Genomic DNA, 16152 nt, shown 5'->3' with positions numbered 1-16152 from the left:
CAGTTTAAAAGATTAATTATTGCAAGAGTGAGGTTAAATTGCCAGGTGGGATTTTTTTTAAAATGTGCATTAACATCTGTAATACAATAAAATGCAATACAAAGTAATCGAATAAAGAGCTAACAAATTCCATTGGTAGCTGCAGTTTTATTAGCTCCACGTGGGTAGGTGACGGCGTCAGTGTTTGCTGAAGGCTACCAGGGTTACAGCGGACCTCTGCGCAGGGCGTTTTGTTGACGCACCTGACACGGAAGAAGCAACACAAAAAATTACGGTTCCTTCAGGTAAGTCTTTAAAGCTGGATGGTATGTTTTAAAATAATAATAATAATAATTAAATGTTTCTAAATAAGTGTTTACGCTTTACACGATGCCCCAGAAATTTGGGGCTTGAGAGGCTTTTGAAGAGCAATCGTGCAATGTGCGATTTAATAAGAAAACAAAGCCGAATTAAGTGAGCTCATCTTTTGTTCCCACCCTAGCAGGAAAACGTTCATCGTACATGTGAAGGAAAGTGACCTTTGGATTCCGCTTGTGTGCGTCCTGTTCTCAGGAAAGCGAAACTTAACCAACAGGTTAACAGTCTTCTTACCAGTTACTCGTAGATCTTTCCGTTTCCCCTTTTATGGCCATGACTGCAAGTTTTCATTTACAGCAGGTATCATGTGAAAGGCATCCTGTGACGATGCTGACATATGGTCTTATTTTGTTTTCAATGCACTACAACTCTTCAGTTGTTGTGCTTAGTCACTGGTGTAACTTCCGGATTTTACTACTGCAAGAAAATATGTGAGACACGGGGAACAATGTAGACGTTACCAGTTATGGGAAAATATCTAATTATCATTTTTATTGTAATGCATTTCAGAAAACTAAAAAAAACAAACAAAAAACCGTGGTTTGTCCGTCTGTTTCCATAATGTGTTTGCTGTTTTCAGCTTATCAACCCTATCTAGAAAAGAAGTCGATATCGCTCAAATACATTATGCATCCAACCCCCAGACCATGAAAATTAAACCAGATTAAACCTTTTGGAAGCCGAGAAAATAAATATTTGTTATTAGATAATGACAAAAACGTAGCCGGGATAGAAGTAACAGAGCTGCAAATCAATGTTACGGTTGCACATATATTTTTCTGATAGTGATTCTAACTGTAAATCTATCAATACTGTCGAGGTCATGGCCAAAGTTCTGTAAATTACGTCTACCCACATCAGCAAGTCCTCACTGGTGTCCTTTCCCCTGTGTTTTGTTGTAATAGTTGTTTTTCTCCTCTGCCAGGTGAAATACACTTCATTTCAATGCTCAAACAAAACAAACAAATGTAAAACTTGGTTGGTTTGCAGTTTGGTCATTAAGAAGACAGAAGCTAAAGAGCTTGGTATTTAATCGCTGTCAGCATTTTTTTCTTTCTTTCTACTGTGTTTGCATTAGGTCTGGACCGCTGCCAAACCAGTTTAGTAACATACTGCTGTAATACACGCACAAAGTGTCATGGCAATGCCTTGCTGACATCAGCACGCCTTCTTTCTGGTAGCATATATTGTTCCGAATCATCTGTAATGCCAATCATCATTAATGGTGCCTTCAGAGATATGCAGTGCTACTCCAGAATCTCTTATAATAATGTATTTTTCTTTCCCATTGTTGTTTTAACTTGCATATGTAAAATCAATACTTTTACATAGTAAAAAGTATTGAAAATTGATCTGTGATTCATACATGTAGTCATATATGCATTCATTCATAATAATTAGTGTAGAATGGAAGCCCTTTTTGATAATCAGTGCAAACCTTAGCAAACAATTACATTAATTGTGTATTGTGAATTACTTACCATTGCAAATGTTTACCCCAGGTTGTCTTTTTTTTCAGCACCTGTCATCATGTCTGAGAGTGAGAATGAAGAGGCTTTGGCTTTGGAGCTTACATGTCCCATTTGCCTGCAACTATTCTCTGACCCAGTTTCTCTTCCTTGCGGTCATTTCTACTGCTTTGCCTGTCTTGAGACCATGGCAGAAGGCCTTGACCATCACAACTGCCCCGAGTGTCATTCTGAGTACCAGGGATCCGATGCCCTCGTGAAGAACTTCAAAATGCGTAGTATTGTAGAAACCTACAAAGCCACTGCTGGGAAAGTCCTCCCCCCTGGAAACCCTGCTGATGGCAGCTATGTAACAGTCGAGAGCGATCATAGCTCTATGACAGAGGAATCTGAAGCCAAATATCACCAAGTGCAAGAAAAAGCTGGAGAGCTCCAAGAGGAGAGCGAAGAATGCAAAGCAAAGGATGGGTTTCGAATTGGGTCTGGATCCACAGAGCATCCCTTTTCAATGGATCAGGAAAAAGGTGGTGGCAGAGGTAAAATGGAACTGGATGAACCAAAGTTTAAACTGGCGTCGCAAGTGACTGAGCTGAACGTCAAGTTAGAGATGGCAGAGGGTATCCTTAAGAAAGAAAAGGAGTTGGAGTTAGAGGTGACCACTGCTAGTGGTCGGCTGAGAGAGAAAGCATCCGGCCTGTTAGAGAAGATAAAGGAGCTGTCGCAGAACTACATCGAGGGAGTGACACAGATGATTGAAGAACAGTTAGGTCTACCTGAGGCCATCATATGCTCTCGGGTCAGTCAGGCCTCTGAGCTGACCGAGCAGCTGAGGCAGGCTTTGCAAACAGCTGAATCCCTTTTGAAAGAAGACGATGGGGCAACATTTAGTGAAGAGCTCCAACGTTTGCAACCACAAATTGCAGATTTGATTTCAAAACAAGTGGGAGAAGAGGAAGAGCTTGTTAAGGTAAAAGTCAACCTTGCACAGGCTTGTCCCAAGGTGGAAGACATGAATGCTGAGCTGAGGGAAAGACTCGGAGAGATTCAGCGCTCTCTTCGAAACACCCTCAACCCTTCTGAGATCACCTTTGATCCAGAAACAGTCCACCCTAACCTTGTTCTCTCAGAGGACTTGAAAACGGCCACATTTAGTGCTGCCAAACAAAACTACCCGTCCTCTCCTAAGAGGTTCGCCAGCTTCTTCCAGGTCCTCAGCAACCAAAGCTTCTCTGAAGGTGATCATTGCTGGGAGGTGGAGCTGGAGGGGTCACCTTGGATCATTGGCGTGTGCTACAGTGGGAAACTAGAACGCAGCGGGGTGCCATCTGCTCTGGAAAGCAGTCGAAGCTCTTGGTGTCTGATGTGGTTCAACAACCTTCTGACTGCCTTCGAGCAAAGTCACAGTGTGCCTTTGAAGAGGACCACAGTGTCACGCAGACTTGAGATCAAGCTGAGCTTCAAGACCCACAGGCTGAGCTTCTACAATGTTAGCCCTACCAGTGGAAAGACTCACATTTATACATTTAAAGCTAACTTAACTGAACCAGTGCACCTGGCCTACAGGATGATGTCAGGTCACCCAAAAGGCCGTGTCACAATTTATTCATAATTGTAACCACAATTTAACAAACTGTGCATAGAAAAAAATAGTAAATAATTTAAGTTAAGACTTGTACAATAAAACAGTTTTGCCTTGTACTAGAGGCTTTACATAATGACGGAGGGATGCTTCTCAATTTGGCATCAACATAAAGTTGTTAATATGAGTGAAATACTTGCTGAATGACTGAAAGACTAGCGCAGACATGCAGAGTTCAGAGGGGAATGTGGATAAATATTTTTTTTATTACTCCAGCATAATGCACTCCTAATATAATGTAAACAAGGAAGAACACTTTAAAATAAAGATGTAATTTTAAAGATGTTTTTCTACTTTAACTGATAAATAAACTCCTTACAAAATCCCCAGGGCCTCTGTTTCATAATATATTATCATTATACAATTAGTCTTCACAACCATACACGCTATTTTACATATTTGTGAGAGATCAGTCTTTTGTGCTTTGTGTTTTACTTGCTTAAGTATTAAGTAAACAAAACCTCCCTACTACCACATCCATTTCATTAATAAGTATGACATCTCGCGAGACTTGCTCATTCTGTTTGGTGGGTGAGAGTGTCAGCTGACCCGACGGGAAATTTGTTAACGAAAGTATCTGGCATAGCTATGTCCCCTGTTGGAGACCAGTGTGTCGGTCGATTACTATGTGTATGACAACACATGTGCTTGAATTACATTATTGAATAATATATTTTACAGCAGTTATATCCTTAATTCCGAGTCTTCTGAAAAGGTAAGATGCTAATATTTACTATTTCATGCTCCACGCTGTGTCGGCGTCAGTACACTGCCACCAGTTTGTTTTGTTGCTAACGCTAGTCCATCGGCTTTTAATCTCTGGTACTTTATGTTACATAAACAAGCCGCATGTACCATGAGTGCTATCGTCATTGACGAATTTGTTTCTGAGGAATGAGCGAGTAGTTTCGTTTAATAAACAACACAAATTCCGACGGGAGCTAACGAGCTTAGCGGCTTAGCTAACGTCTGAAATTCCCCTTCCCTAACTGAAAGTATTCCGATAAATAATACGCAGAAGTCCTGCTGCGACATGATTCCTGCCCATTTTCAACTTTAGCTGACTCTAGCAAAAAATGTACGTATGTTAGTCTTAGCCCCTGGTATTTTTGTAAGCTGTGGACAAGTTTGGAAGGCTACTGTAACTTGTCTCTTGTCCAGTTGTTGAGTAGGCGTCAAGTAAATGTTAACGAGATTAGTGTTACTGCTTGGCACTGAACACTGCATGTCGAGTTTCTCATCATGTAACGTTCAAGTACATGAGCTGTGATTTCTTGATGCATCGACTGCACTACTTTTTAAATAAGTGTTCCCGTGTATATAGCTTTATCTAGAAGACCAACTATAAATTCTTTAAAGGAGGATACAGCAATCTTGTATGTAGCTAAAGCAGACCCCTTCAGTACCTGCAGCACCCCTACAGTAAAGTTCTTACATATTTCAAAATGACTAACCGTGTTTAAAATATTATTTGACTTAATCAGATATGTCTTCCCTCAGGCTCTGACACCATGCTAGCCACAGTGACTACTGTGGTTAGTTTTTCTCAGGACAATGGCAGTGTTTCACCTACGCCACTGGGAAACACAACAGCATTCTCGACCTGGCAACCTGATACCCAAAACAACATCACCAAGCCTCACAAATGCCTACAAGTTCTGTATGAGGACATTGGAGAATCCAGGTAATCAGTTGATTGTGCAAAATTACTGTTGAAACTACTGTTACTATAAGTGCAAAACAGAGACTGTTCAAAGTAGAAATTTACCAGATTATCAAAAATGTTTATAGATACGCACTCTTTGCTGAAGGACTTAATCCCTTCATTTACCCTTCACATTCACCTGTCTGCTTCAGGGTGCGGTTCTGGGACATTTTATTGCTTGTGCCTAATGTGGCCTTCTTTGTATTCCTGATGTGGAAGCTGCCCTCAGCCAGGGCAAAGATCCGCCTCACCTCTAGCCCCATCTTCGTCACTTTTTACTTGCTGGTAGGACACAAACTGTACAATCAGTGGATGTGCTTTTTCCTCTTTGAACTGGTATACCAAAGCATTTAAGATGTAAAAGATTGATCTATTTGTCAAACCGTATATTAATACACCTTACCTCAGCCTGGCAAAGCAATAAAGGAACTGTTGTCAATAGTGTGGTTGAGTACAGGATTGTTATCAGCTGTACTTTGGCCTAATTTTCCACCAGTATATGATTTTTATTATGACCATGTTATGTTGACAGACTATATCATGTAGTCTAACGTGTTGTGTGCTGTGGTTCTTAGGTTTTTGTTGTTGCAGCAGTTGGAATTACCCGGGCTATAGTGTCCATGACTGTCAGTGCATCCAGTGCTGCCACCATTGTAGACAAAGTAAGCAAGTGCATGATCCACAAGTAAAACTTTACAGGTTTATGGCTACAAGTTGTAATTTAAAGTAAAATTATAATCTGTGATAGAAATGACACCCGTTTGGTCGTAGCCACGCCCAAAACGATCGAGTCTGTTACGGTGTCAGTTTGTTTTCAGAAAAAGGTGTAAAACAGAGCTGAATTTCAAGTTATTATCTACTGTTTCAATTTAATGTGTCTTCCCATTCCTAATGGTACTGCAATGTACAAATGGGAGCATACCTGGAATTTGTTAAAACGTCTTTTAATTATAGGCTTATAAGAGACTGAAATGTATGCCTTTTCGAAGTCTCTTGTGTACAAAACAGTTTGGGTTTCTGTCAGTATAAATATTTGACTTGTACTAAAATGACAGGGACAATATCCTGCAAGAGATAACTTTTTATTAAGTGTCCAAAAAAGTTTTTGACCTTTCATGTTTAAAAGAAAAGGCGTAGCTTCATTCCACACATACCAGGCAGATCACTATGGAGCTTAGAGAGATGGACCTGTTATTTCCATTGCACATTATCAGGGCTAAACTATTAAATTTACCAAAAAAGAATGAATGAATATATAACATAATGGTGTGTCTGCTGACCTTTAAAGTTATGCACTTCGACTTAACACGTGTTAATACACAGCTGATCTCCTTAACAACAGGAATTCCTCCTAAAGATTTCTTTTCTCTTTAGGTGCTCTGGGAAATCACTCGTTTTTTCTTGCTGGCTATTGAGCTCAGCGTCATCATCTTGGGACTGGCTTTTGGTGAGTTTGTCATGTTGGTTTCAGTTCTCATTTACCATACATTTTATTTTTAGATGTGTAATGTTTCTAGCTTTTTACATGACAAATATGTTTAATATGTTTTTTTGTTTTTTTTTTAATTTTCTTTTCAGTGCTAAGTGCAATTAATTTAATGCAGCTGTTTTCCTGTTAAGCATGATTCTTCCTCTGTTCATTAGGCCACCTGGAGAGCAAATCCAGCATAAAGCGTGTGCTGGCTATTACTGCTGTGTTGGCTCTGGCGTACTCAGTCACACAGGTAATGGCAGATGGGAGGTTAAATATAGTTTCAAATGATTACCATCATGACATATTGTGGCAGGAAATTCTGCATGCAGATGAACTGAATAATACATTGTCTCAGGGCACGCTAGAGATACTGTATCCTGACAGTCATCTGTCAGCGGAGGACTTCAACATCTATGGTCACGGGGGCCGGCACTTCTGGCTGGCAAGCTCCTGCTTTTTCTTTCTGGTCAGTAACTCCATTATAATGGCAGCATGAGCAAAAAGATCCTTTACCATAAATGATCAGCCTGTTATCTCATATTTGTCTTTTTTTAAATAGGTGTACTCTTTGATTGTGATCTTACCAAAAACTCCAATAAGAGAAAGGATATCTCTGCCATGTGAGTTAAAAGTTAAATTGCATTAAACAACAAAGTTAAGATTGGAGAAGTAGAATTGCTCCTAACTTTTGATATGATAAAAAAAAAAATGTTACAGTTTTTCAATAGCAGAAGTATTTTTGACCTAATTGGCCACATAAAGTCGTGTCTTGTCTTTTAGAGTTAACTTTTTAAAACCACATCTATACTTACCTCACGCAGTTGTATTTCCCCTGCTGCGTTTGTGTCATTGTCTTCATTTTCACATCCTCACACAGTTGATCAGAAGAGCCATTGTTGTTGACCTTTGCTATATAGTTAGAGTAGTTGGGGGATTTATCAGCGAAGTTCCATAAAGGGTCTTATTTATAGTGAGTCATTATCCACAGTAGAGGCCAGTAGGGGGCGGCAACGAGAGAGCATAGATCATTTTGATGGCTCAAGTTTCCTGACATAAAGGGCAGTAAAAGTATCTTAATTATAGTCAAACTTTCGCATGTCCCACTGGTTTTGTTTTTTGTTTTTTCATCAAGTGAAAATTAACAGACTATAAAGACTGAAAGAGAGGGGTGGGGGGGACACTTTTCTTACTCAAATATCGTTAAAGCCAAACTTGGTATTTAACATATTAAATTTACCTGCAAAGCCCTGATTGATCTCTGTTTGGCTTCCTTTCTCCAGCTAAGAGGAGTTTCTACGTCTATGCTGCCATCCTGTCATTGCTGAACCTCGTTCAGGGCCTCGGCAGTGCTCTGTTGTGTGCTGAAGTCATAGAGGGACTATGGTCAGTATTCTGAAGCATATTTGCTTATATTACATCAAAAATACATTATATAGCTATAAAGCCAATTTAGATTTTTTTTGGTGATTAAAATAAGTAAAATAAGCCTCATATTTAATTTTATGCTTCTAAGAAGAAACAATAGCTGCATTCAGAGCAGCTGTGGCTCTAATGCTTTGTAAGCCTATTAGAAAATGCCCTTGATATGGAGCTGGCTGCCTGTTTTAAAACCTCTTAGTATTTTAATTTTGTTGGCTGAGTTGCACCCACTGGGATGACTCACTGTTTTGCTGGGTCCACCAAAGTTCAGTGGAGTTTATACGGGCGAATCTGAACATAATAGTCAGGCAGCAATCTGTTGGTTATGCTTTTTGTGAAGCTGAGAGCTGAATAAGCTTACTGAGATGGTTTGCTCTTTCTCTTGTGAACCAGCTGTGTGGATGTCACAACGTTCCTGTACTTCTCTGCCTTCGCTCCGCTCATTTATGTCACATTCCTCAAAGGCTTCTTTGGGTATGTAGTCACATGAGATGTAGAGAATAAGAGTGTAATCAGCACTTATTATACATTTGGGTTTTTTTTCTTATTAGTTTTGATTTTTTCTACTTCCTTGTTTTTTAAATTCAGCTTTGCTTTTGGTTTAGTTTCCAGGTGAATTTGCTAATTTCAGTTTAGCTTTTTTTGTTTGAAAATGTAATATTTTAGTTTGTTTTATTTATTTTGTTTGTTTCAGTGTTAGTTTTAGTCTTTGTAATTATGTTTGTATTGAGGACTTATGTCAGACAGGATTCAGGAAATGTAGCCTATAGATATGACCACGAAGTGGTTTTCTCTTACATCAGTTTAGATGCTTGATTTATTTGATGAGCACTGCAGGAGTTGACAGTTTTCAGTCTGTACAAATAAAAGCTTACCTTTTCCCTCATCTCTGCAGTTCAGAGCCCAAGATCCTATTCTCCTACAAGTCGCAGGTAGATGAGCCAGATGAAAGTGATGTCCACCTTCCTCCAACCATCGCTGCAAACCTTGGTCGTAAGGAGATGAATGACCAGGGCCTGTACTATTCCTCCACCCAGATTGATGGCTCTGGTCCGAGCAGTACTCGCATGGTTGGAGCATACCTGGATGATGTTGCCTCCGGACCCTATGGGTCCAGCAGCGTTAACAGCATTGAAGCTGACCGCTGGAGACCTGTAATTGTGTGAAGGGGTCAAGAGTTGTACAGCTGGACTAAAATTGTTGTGCATGTGTAGTGTTGTCAGCAATATGGGGATCAGTGAAGTTGGTGCAGAACAAAACAGTTGGACACCAAGGAGGGTGATAGTGGTCTTTTTTTGGAGGCCTGAAAGAGTGGGCGCTTAAAACAAACAAACAAACAAAGAAAAAAAAACTTATTTCTGAAGGACTGTGAATTTAGCAACTGCTTTTGTAACATTGTCCAGAGTGCATTGCTGCTGCTGCTGCTGCTGCTGCTGCTGGTGCTCCTGCTCCTGCTCCAGCTCCAAACTGGGAGCGCTGCCCCTCATTGTGGCCCCAACAGGCTTGATAATGATTCTGCTCTGCAAGCTCTTATTTCTGGGAGTTTATTGACTCGTCTCACCACATTTTCTGTCATTCCAGCACTAATGCAACAATGAATATCTCAGTTCTCACCGATGATGTTTTAAACCTATTTTAATTACAAAGGTTTATAAAACTGATCAAACATTCTTGTGATGGAAACCTTACATCTGTACATTCCCACTGAAGACTTTCAGTAACAGCATCTCATCTGACTTAAGATTTGTGACCAATCAGGCTAATCAGTTTGCACTGGTCACATTGCTTATTGGAAGCACTTCAAAGACTTGTGCTAATTCATTTGGTATGTGTTGACAAGTAAAACAGTGTTGTTGTGTTGTATGTCACTTCATTATAATAGGGAGCTGCTGAATACAGGCAACGCATTGGTGTTAAAGGGCAGAATGTCACAGACACAAAGGACAATTCCTAACAATTGAAGCCAGATCTTGTGGATGACATCTTTTCATTTTTGTTTGGTTTTTTTTGTGTGCTTTTTACTTTAATTCCAGATTAATCAATGCTGCCAGTGAAATGACATTTGTTTGCAAGTTATGTGTTTGAGATAAAAGACAAAATTTGCACAAACTTATTTGTGTATTCCACGTCAATCTTGTGATTGATACCAGTGGTTTTCCAGTTTTGCTTGCTGCCAAAGGTTGCTGTTGCAGATTTGATTTTTTTCCCCTATATTCAGAGTTACAAATGTTACCACAAGTGGTGAACGTACACCAAAAACAACTGTTTTCATAGTATCAAATGGGGGTATTGATACAGTTTCATTACATAGTTTAAACTTTTGTCTTTTGACAAACAAGGTCAGGCACTGGCATTGGATCATTGTAATACATTGACAAGGATAAGTATATTGCATACTGTTGCCAAGGAAAATACAATATTTGGTATGAGGTGATTGCTGTATTTAAGCTAGCAGTATTCATCAGCATAGTGTTGTAACCAATATGCAAAAAAAAAGAAAGAAAAATAGGGGGTTGCAATGATGTTTTTCATCATATGATTCATTTGCATTTTTCCTGATTTGAAATATTTTATCCTCAAATGTAAATTTGTTGTTTTATGTGGGGTAATGGATTAAAATATTCTTTTCCTTTTGTTGGACAAGAGTTCACAAGTTGCATCACAGCAAAATTCCACTCTTGAAAACATTTGATGGTGAAATCCTTTGGAAATGATGTTTAAAATTGCGTTTTTATTGAAGTGCATTTATTGTACAATATTCCAGCCATGTCAAATCAAGGTGTTAAGCATTCCATGAACTAAAGAATAAACAGTGAACTCTTTGTTTCAATTGTTTTTTTCTACTATCTATAGTGTGTGTGTGTGTGTGTGTGTGTGAGAGCGCAAATGCGCTCTGTATGATCTTAAATATACCGCACAGGTCGCATTTTAGATTCGTCAGTCTTGTGTTTAACTACAATTCCCATCAACCCTTCGTCCGTTTACGATAAGCTGCTGTTAGCCATTGGATCTGTAATGTAAAATCTAGCCAATGAGCTTTCAGGATACTGAAGCGTTAAAATGACCTTTATTGGAGTATTTTGACCAGCAGTCGCTGTGGCGGCGACTCGAGCTGCTCTCCAATTTATGTCTTCTTCACATAACAGTCGACTTGGCTTGTATTGCGTGATTTAATTGAGTGGGAACGGAAAACTGGTCAAAATGGGAGGAAACGGGAGCACGGCGAGGAAAGTGTCATTCGGACTGGACGAAGACGAGAAGGTCACAGTAATTGAAGGAGTGAAGGTATAGAGTACAACGTTGTTGCTTTAGGGGTAATTCACACCACAGTTTTAATTATTATTATTATTATTATTATTATTATTATTATTGTTACGGTATATCGGCTAATGGCAGAGGCAGTAGTGGGATTTTGTGGTGGTATCCGTCTGTCTGCTGCGAGCCTGACAGGTCCAGTGTCCTTAAATGAACCCGGGTCAGAACTTCTTTTTCCTGTCATGTCCAGCTACTGTTGCCCTTTTTCTTAGATTAGTAGGTTATTATTTTATTAGTATAATAATGACTGATAAAATGCTAGCACAGCGGACAATTTCACAGCACTAGGTCACATGAGATGCTGGTGTTATTTCCACAGCAAACCGCTGATAGCTAAGACGCTATGTCAGCAACAGCAAACACGTTAAGTCCTTTGCTGTTGTTGACTTCTGTAATCAGAAGTACATGTCATGAAACATGGGGATTGTCATCAACATATTTGCAGTTTTGCAGCATGAGAATATGTAATCTTTTCTATCCATGCAGGCAAATAGCTAGCTAGCATTTGTTTCAATACCTTGTCATTGGATTGGTGAGGTGTACAGAAGTATTTTCTGTGTTATAGGACACTTGAATAGGCTAGGCGATGGACTTTAAACCTCTTAAGATTTAATCTGGTATACATTTACACTGCATTGCATGTGTTTATTAATCCCATCCAGCTCTCAGAAGATGTGCTCCGCAGGATGAGGGAGTCTCAGGGGTCTGATAGCAACAAGCCACCAAAGTCCTTGCCGGACAGTCACAAACCACCACCATCAAGTATGTCGCTGGTCAAAGGCCTTTCCTGTCTCACAAACTTCCCATTGTAACCGCAGCAAATATGTTCCCATGCACTGATTCTTGAGCACAGCATCAAAATATAGTATAATTGCAGTAGATAGCTTTGCCATGATTCATGTCTGAAGGGATCTTATTATACACACCCCTAACCCTGCTGCAAATCCTGCAAACGGGTTCATACTGTCATTTTTATATGCATCAGTAATCCTTATCCAATTGTGTGTTAGGTGCAAAACCATCAGGACCATCTTCTAAAGAAATTCAAGAGGAAATGCGGAAAAAGTAGGTGCTCACAATGTCAAGGTCACTGTTCCCTTGTGTTCAGTCATGCTTGTTTACATGTTTAGAATTTGTCCTGTAAGTTGCTCTGTTTTGTACACACACTACCTGTTGTTTGTCACTCCTCTGGTGCTTTTTCTGAAGTTTCTTCTAGCAGTTACTGACGGGAGCTTTTTTTTTTTTTCCTTACCATGTTCACAAGGCTAAGGACTTGGATTTTACATGCCATAGACTGTAAACCTGTTTGAGACACATTCTTGATTTCAGATATCAAATTGTCACAAATTGAGTTGTATTTCTGTCATAGTTGGTTAAGGAACAGCTGCAGCTGAATACATGTTGAATACATGTAGTTGACAGATATTTGAAATGACGTGCACACAGTGTGCAATGTTTTGCAAACATACACATGCCGAGTGACCTATTGACACTGCCTGTGCTACATTACTCTGTATAACAGGCATGTTTCTGTGCTGTTGGAGTGCCTATATGCTGTGCTGAGCCTCTGAAGACTTGCATATTGAAGTCCAGCAGTTCTCACTCATGCTCATTGCAATGCAGTTAATTTACTCTATGTATATTTTACTTTTCTATCACATTACAGTGGAAAACCATGTGTAACATTCTGGAAGTGACTTCTGTAGGCGTTTTCCACATTTATTTGTAATGCTTTGCATAAAGCAATATCTGTAAAACCTCAGTGGCTAACCCGCTATGCGAACAAAAACTTCAGAGGGCTTTCCATTGCAAAATAAAGTGTCAAAGGTTAATAGATCTCATGTTTCAATTACTTTAGCTTTGAACGTCAACAGGCCATGGTGAAGGAGGAGTTGGCCAAACTGGCCCAGAGGGAGAATGAGAATGCAGCAATCACTGGCCTGGATGAGCTGACCTCTGCCCTCATCATAGAGAAAGGAAAATCCCTCGAAGAGCACGAAAAGTCCAAGATACTGGTGAGTGATGTTTTCTGGATCTATGCCAGGAGCACATTTATTTAAATCTTCACGTCCTGCATAATTTCACTAGACACATCTTGATAAAAATATACTTAATTTGTTAAGGCTTAACCTTGGTAATGCTCTTATATGAATTTAAAGATGTAGGGAGACGTGTTTGTGATTGATTAAAGTTCCAGAAAGTTAAAAAGAGCAGTGTTAATTTGTTGAGATGCTTTGTAGATCTATTTATTTATATTTTTTAGGCTAAGTTAATTGTTCCAAGACTTTAAGATGAAATAATGGCTCAATTTATCATTAAAATTGTAAAATCTAGCAGTAGTATGGATGCAGAGTACTACGCTGATGTAGTGGTAAACAGCACCCTCTACTGCTTTGACTTCGAATACTGAAGCTTTAGTGAAGCAGGGGATATCTGTGTGTCCATGTTTTTGCTCTGCACTTCTGAATAACATGTTTGTAAAAGCAGATAAATCAGATATTTGGATATTCAAAATCTGATTGTCTTCTTGTTGTTCAGTTAGTAACATTTGTCTTATTGTCATAGTTTGTACATGAAAGCTTAGTTCAGTATATTGCAAAACTCAATGGTCACAGGTGTTACTATGCTATTTGTGTTTGGCATTGGTTGGAGTTTCTGATGATGTGAGAGCAACATAAACGTCATGATGGAAATATACAGTTCTTGTAGTGCTTTGTGGCCAGCAATGACTTACTTCAGCAGGTCATGTCAGTAACAAGAATATATGATCACTAAGTGTCTCCTACTATGAATATTAACACTCCACATTAATGTCCTAGTGTTTAATTAAATGTAGGTAATCACGTCTCCCTCGCCTTTTAGAAGCGGCCTGGTATTAACAGCGTGGCAACAATAAACTTGACAATTGGATACAGAACCTGTGATGTTTCAGCATTTTACTGTCTCAAAGCAGGCTTGTTGAAACAAAATGTTGTCTATATTCATAATTTAGACTGGTAATGAGTCAAACTAGCAGTGTGGTGTGTGTAGGATTTCAAACGGAGACGTTAGTGAGTCAGATGTGTGAGGAGTTTGATGTGAGATGGAAAATAATGTCTAAAGGCAGTAAGCTTGACTCAAAGGCTGGAAACCCTCGTGTGTGTGTGTGTGTGTGTGTGTGTGTGTGTGTGTGTGTGTGTCTTAAACAAGTGTGTTAAACTTGGATAGTGTTTCTCTTGTTAGTGACATCTATGTATAATTATGAGCAATGAACTATTGCTGATGATTAATTAGCAGTTCTCTCCCTGGTGGCTTCACTTGGCTCTGCTAAAGTTAAACATTGTGGATTTCCTACAACCCCGTCTCCCTCACTCTCTTTCTCCCCTCCAATTGATTTGTCCTGCAGTGTCTTTTCAGCGTGCCAGCCCGCTGTAATGAACACTGAATGAAGCCGCTGGCTTAGCTTACGCTGATACGGGCACCAAACATTTAATAATGTTGCATTGCAATGAGAAACTGAGCACTTCCCCTCAAAGCCTTGTTTTCTACTTTTTCTGTCAGGACAAGTCAATACAAGGCGTCAGTGTGTGTGAAGCTGTGTGTTTGTGTTCAAGGAGGGATGGACTAAAAGTGTTGCCTGTCTGTGGTTGTAAAGAGCAGAAAAGAAGTGTTGAGGAGACTCTGTCATTGCTTCTAGCGTGTTTGAGAAGGTTGAGCCTCACAGGTACAGGTGCAAACTATTTAAGTAAAAGGAAAGGGATTTTATTTATTTATTTATTTTTAGCCTTTAGGTGATGATAGTTGCTGTAGATAACCTGCACCTAGAGGTTCCCACCTTTTCCTCTTTCTCACTTGTCTTTCTTTTTCAGTCTCACCTCTAACTCGCCCTTATTTCTGCTCAGCTAACACATTTATTATTCCTCAGCTTGATTTCTATCCTGCTTAAACAATAACCCATCCTTAATTGACCAAAAACGATAAGACAAAACCTAGAAGACCTTAGTTCTGAGATAATAATAAGATGATAAACATTTTCCTGCTTGTGCTGTATTGCTTCAACTTTTTAGTGCATTCAAAGAACTGATTTAAAAGCTCCTCCATTCTTAGCGGGTGGGCTTCCCTCTCTTCTTTGTATTTTCCATTGACCTTACATTGGAAACGACCTTGCAAAAACGCAGCTGGAGGCTCAAAGAACAGCTTTCCCAAGCCCCCTGTCTTTCCCCATTACACTTTCAAATGCACTTTGTGTAGTTTCTGCGCTTGCCATGTTCCTTAAAGGCAGATGCATTCTCACACACACTTCTGTGACACTCGCCACAGTATATTGGCACATATAGCGCACGCTTCTGGCCTGTTTTCCCCCCTGTGCATTTTTAGCTCTCCAGCATCAAAACTGTGTGTTATGGGGAAATTCTGGTTCAGCTGTGGTGGTGTCCGTGGGCCCATCTAACTGCAGAGACCACATGTGTCTGCGTCTGTTATCAGATGGGGGCAGTATTTAAAAAAAAAAAAAAAAAAAAAAAAAAAAAGGGGGGTCTGACCAGCGTACTTGTCAGTCAACTGAAAGGGTCATCCATGTTGAACAACATGCAGTTGAGATTTTGGAGGCCTGCACAGGAGCATGTTTGTGTTGGTTGAAAACCCCTCTCCGGAGGCATATGCCTCTGCACACAACCTCAGTAGCATTAAGCATTACTGGTGGGTTGATTAGGGGTGTGTGAAGGCATGTACCCGCTGAAGAGCTGCTCCTCACACTGCCTCAGGCTGCCTGTCACAAACATTCACATTAGCCATT

General features: G+C 39.7%; 3 protein-coding genes across 3 annotated transcripts in view; all 3 read left to right on the top strand.

Moving 5' to 3' along the window:
- The first annotated feature begins 237 nt into the window (after positions 1–237).
- On the top strand, positions 238–3469 carry trim107 (tripartite motif containing 107). Its single transcript, XM_085353938.1, has 2 exons — positions 238–284; positions 1877–3469. Exon 2 carries the CDS (start codon positions 1888–1890, stop codon positions 3433–3435), a length of 1548 nt encoding a protein of 515 aa, XP_085210064.1. The 5' UTR covers positions 238–284; positions 1877–1887; the 3' UTR covers positions 3436–3469.
- A 578-nt stretch (positions 3470–4047) lies between these two features.
- tpra1 (transmembrane protein, adipocyte asscociated 1) lies at positions 4048–10464 on the top strand. The gene is made up of 11 exons (XM_085353937.1): positions 4048–4180; positions 4966–5149; positions 5323–5455; positions 5746–5832; positions 6545–6617; positions 6815–6894; positions 7000–7110; positions 7204–7264; positions 7925–8027; positions 8457–8537; positions 8959–10464. Exons 2-11 carry the CDS (start codon positions 4977–4979, stop codon positions 9227–9229), a joined length of 1173 nt encoding a protein of 390 aa, XP_085210063.1. The 5' UTR covers positions 4048–4180; positions 4966–4976; the 3' UTR covers positions 9230–10464.
- Positions 10465–11111: 647 nt separating this feature from the next.
- The window catches only part of chchd6b (coiled-coil-helix-coiled-coil-helix domain containing 6b), a 54709-nt gene continuing 49668 nt past the window's right edge, over positions 11112–16152 (top strand). Inside the window, exons 1-4 of the mRNA XM_085353145.1 lie at positions 11112–11348; positions 12041–12140; positions 12389–12443; positions 13237–13393. Of these exons, the coding sequence (XP_085209271.1) occupies positions 11265–11348; positions 12041–12140; positions 12389–12443; positions 13237–13393 (396 nt within the window). The 5' untranslated portion in view covers positions 11112–11264. The remainder of the gene's footprint in view (positions 11349–12040; positions 12141–12388; positions 12444–13236; positions 13394–16152) is intronic.

The sequence above is a fragment of the Diplotaxodon limnothrissa genome, linkage group LG5 (assembly GCF_057381915.1).
Source record: "Diplotaxodon limnothrissa isolate DT_005_m linkage group LG5, D_limnothrissa_male_GT1.1, whole genome shotgun sequence".
NCBI classification, from domain to species: Eukaryota; Metazoa; Chordata; class Actinopteri; order Cichliformes; family Cichlidae; genus Diplotaxodon; species Diplotaxodon limnothrissa.
The sequence above is the reverse complement of the archived record's forward strand: the minus strand, read 5'-3'. Positions and strand labels throughout refer to the sequence as shown.

What these genes read in the sequence shown, in the direction of transcription:
- trim107 (XM_085353938.1), top strand. Translation starts at nt 1,888, where the DNA reads ATGTCTGAGAGTGAGAATGAAGAGGCTTTGGCTTTGGAGCTTACATGT.
- tpra1 (XM_085353937.1), top strand. Translation starts at nt 4,977, where the DNA reads ATGCTAGCCACAGTGACTACTGTGGTTAGTTTTTCTCAGGACAATGGC. An exon ending in AGAAAGGATATCTCTGCCAT is followed by an intron (nt 7,265 to 7,924) that starts GTGAGTTAAAAG and finishes TCCTTTCTCCAG; the next exon opens with CTAAGAGGAGTTTCTACGTC. An exon ending in TTCCTCAAAGGCTTCTTTGG is followed by an intron (nt 8,538 to 8,958) that starts GTATGTAGTCAC and finishes TCATCTCTGCAG; the next exon opens with TTCAGAGCCCAAGATCCTAT.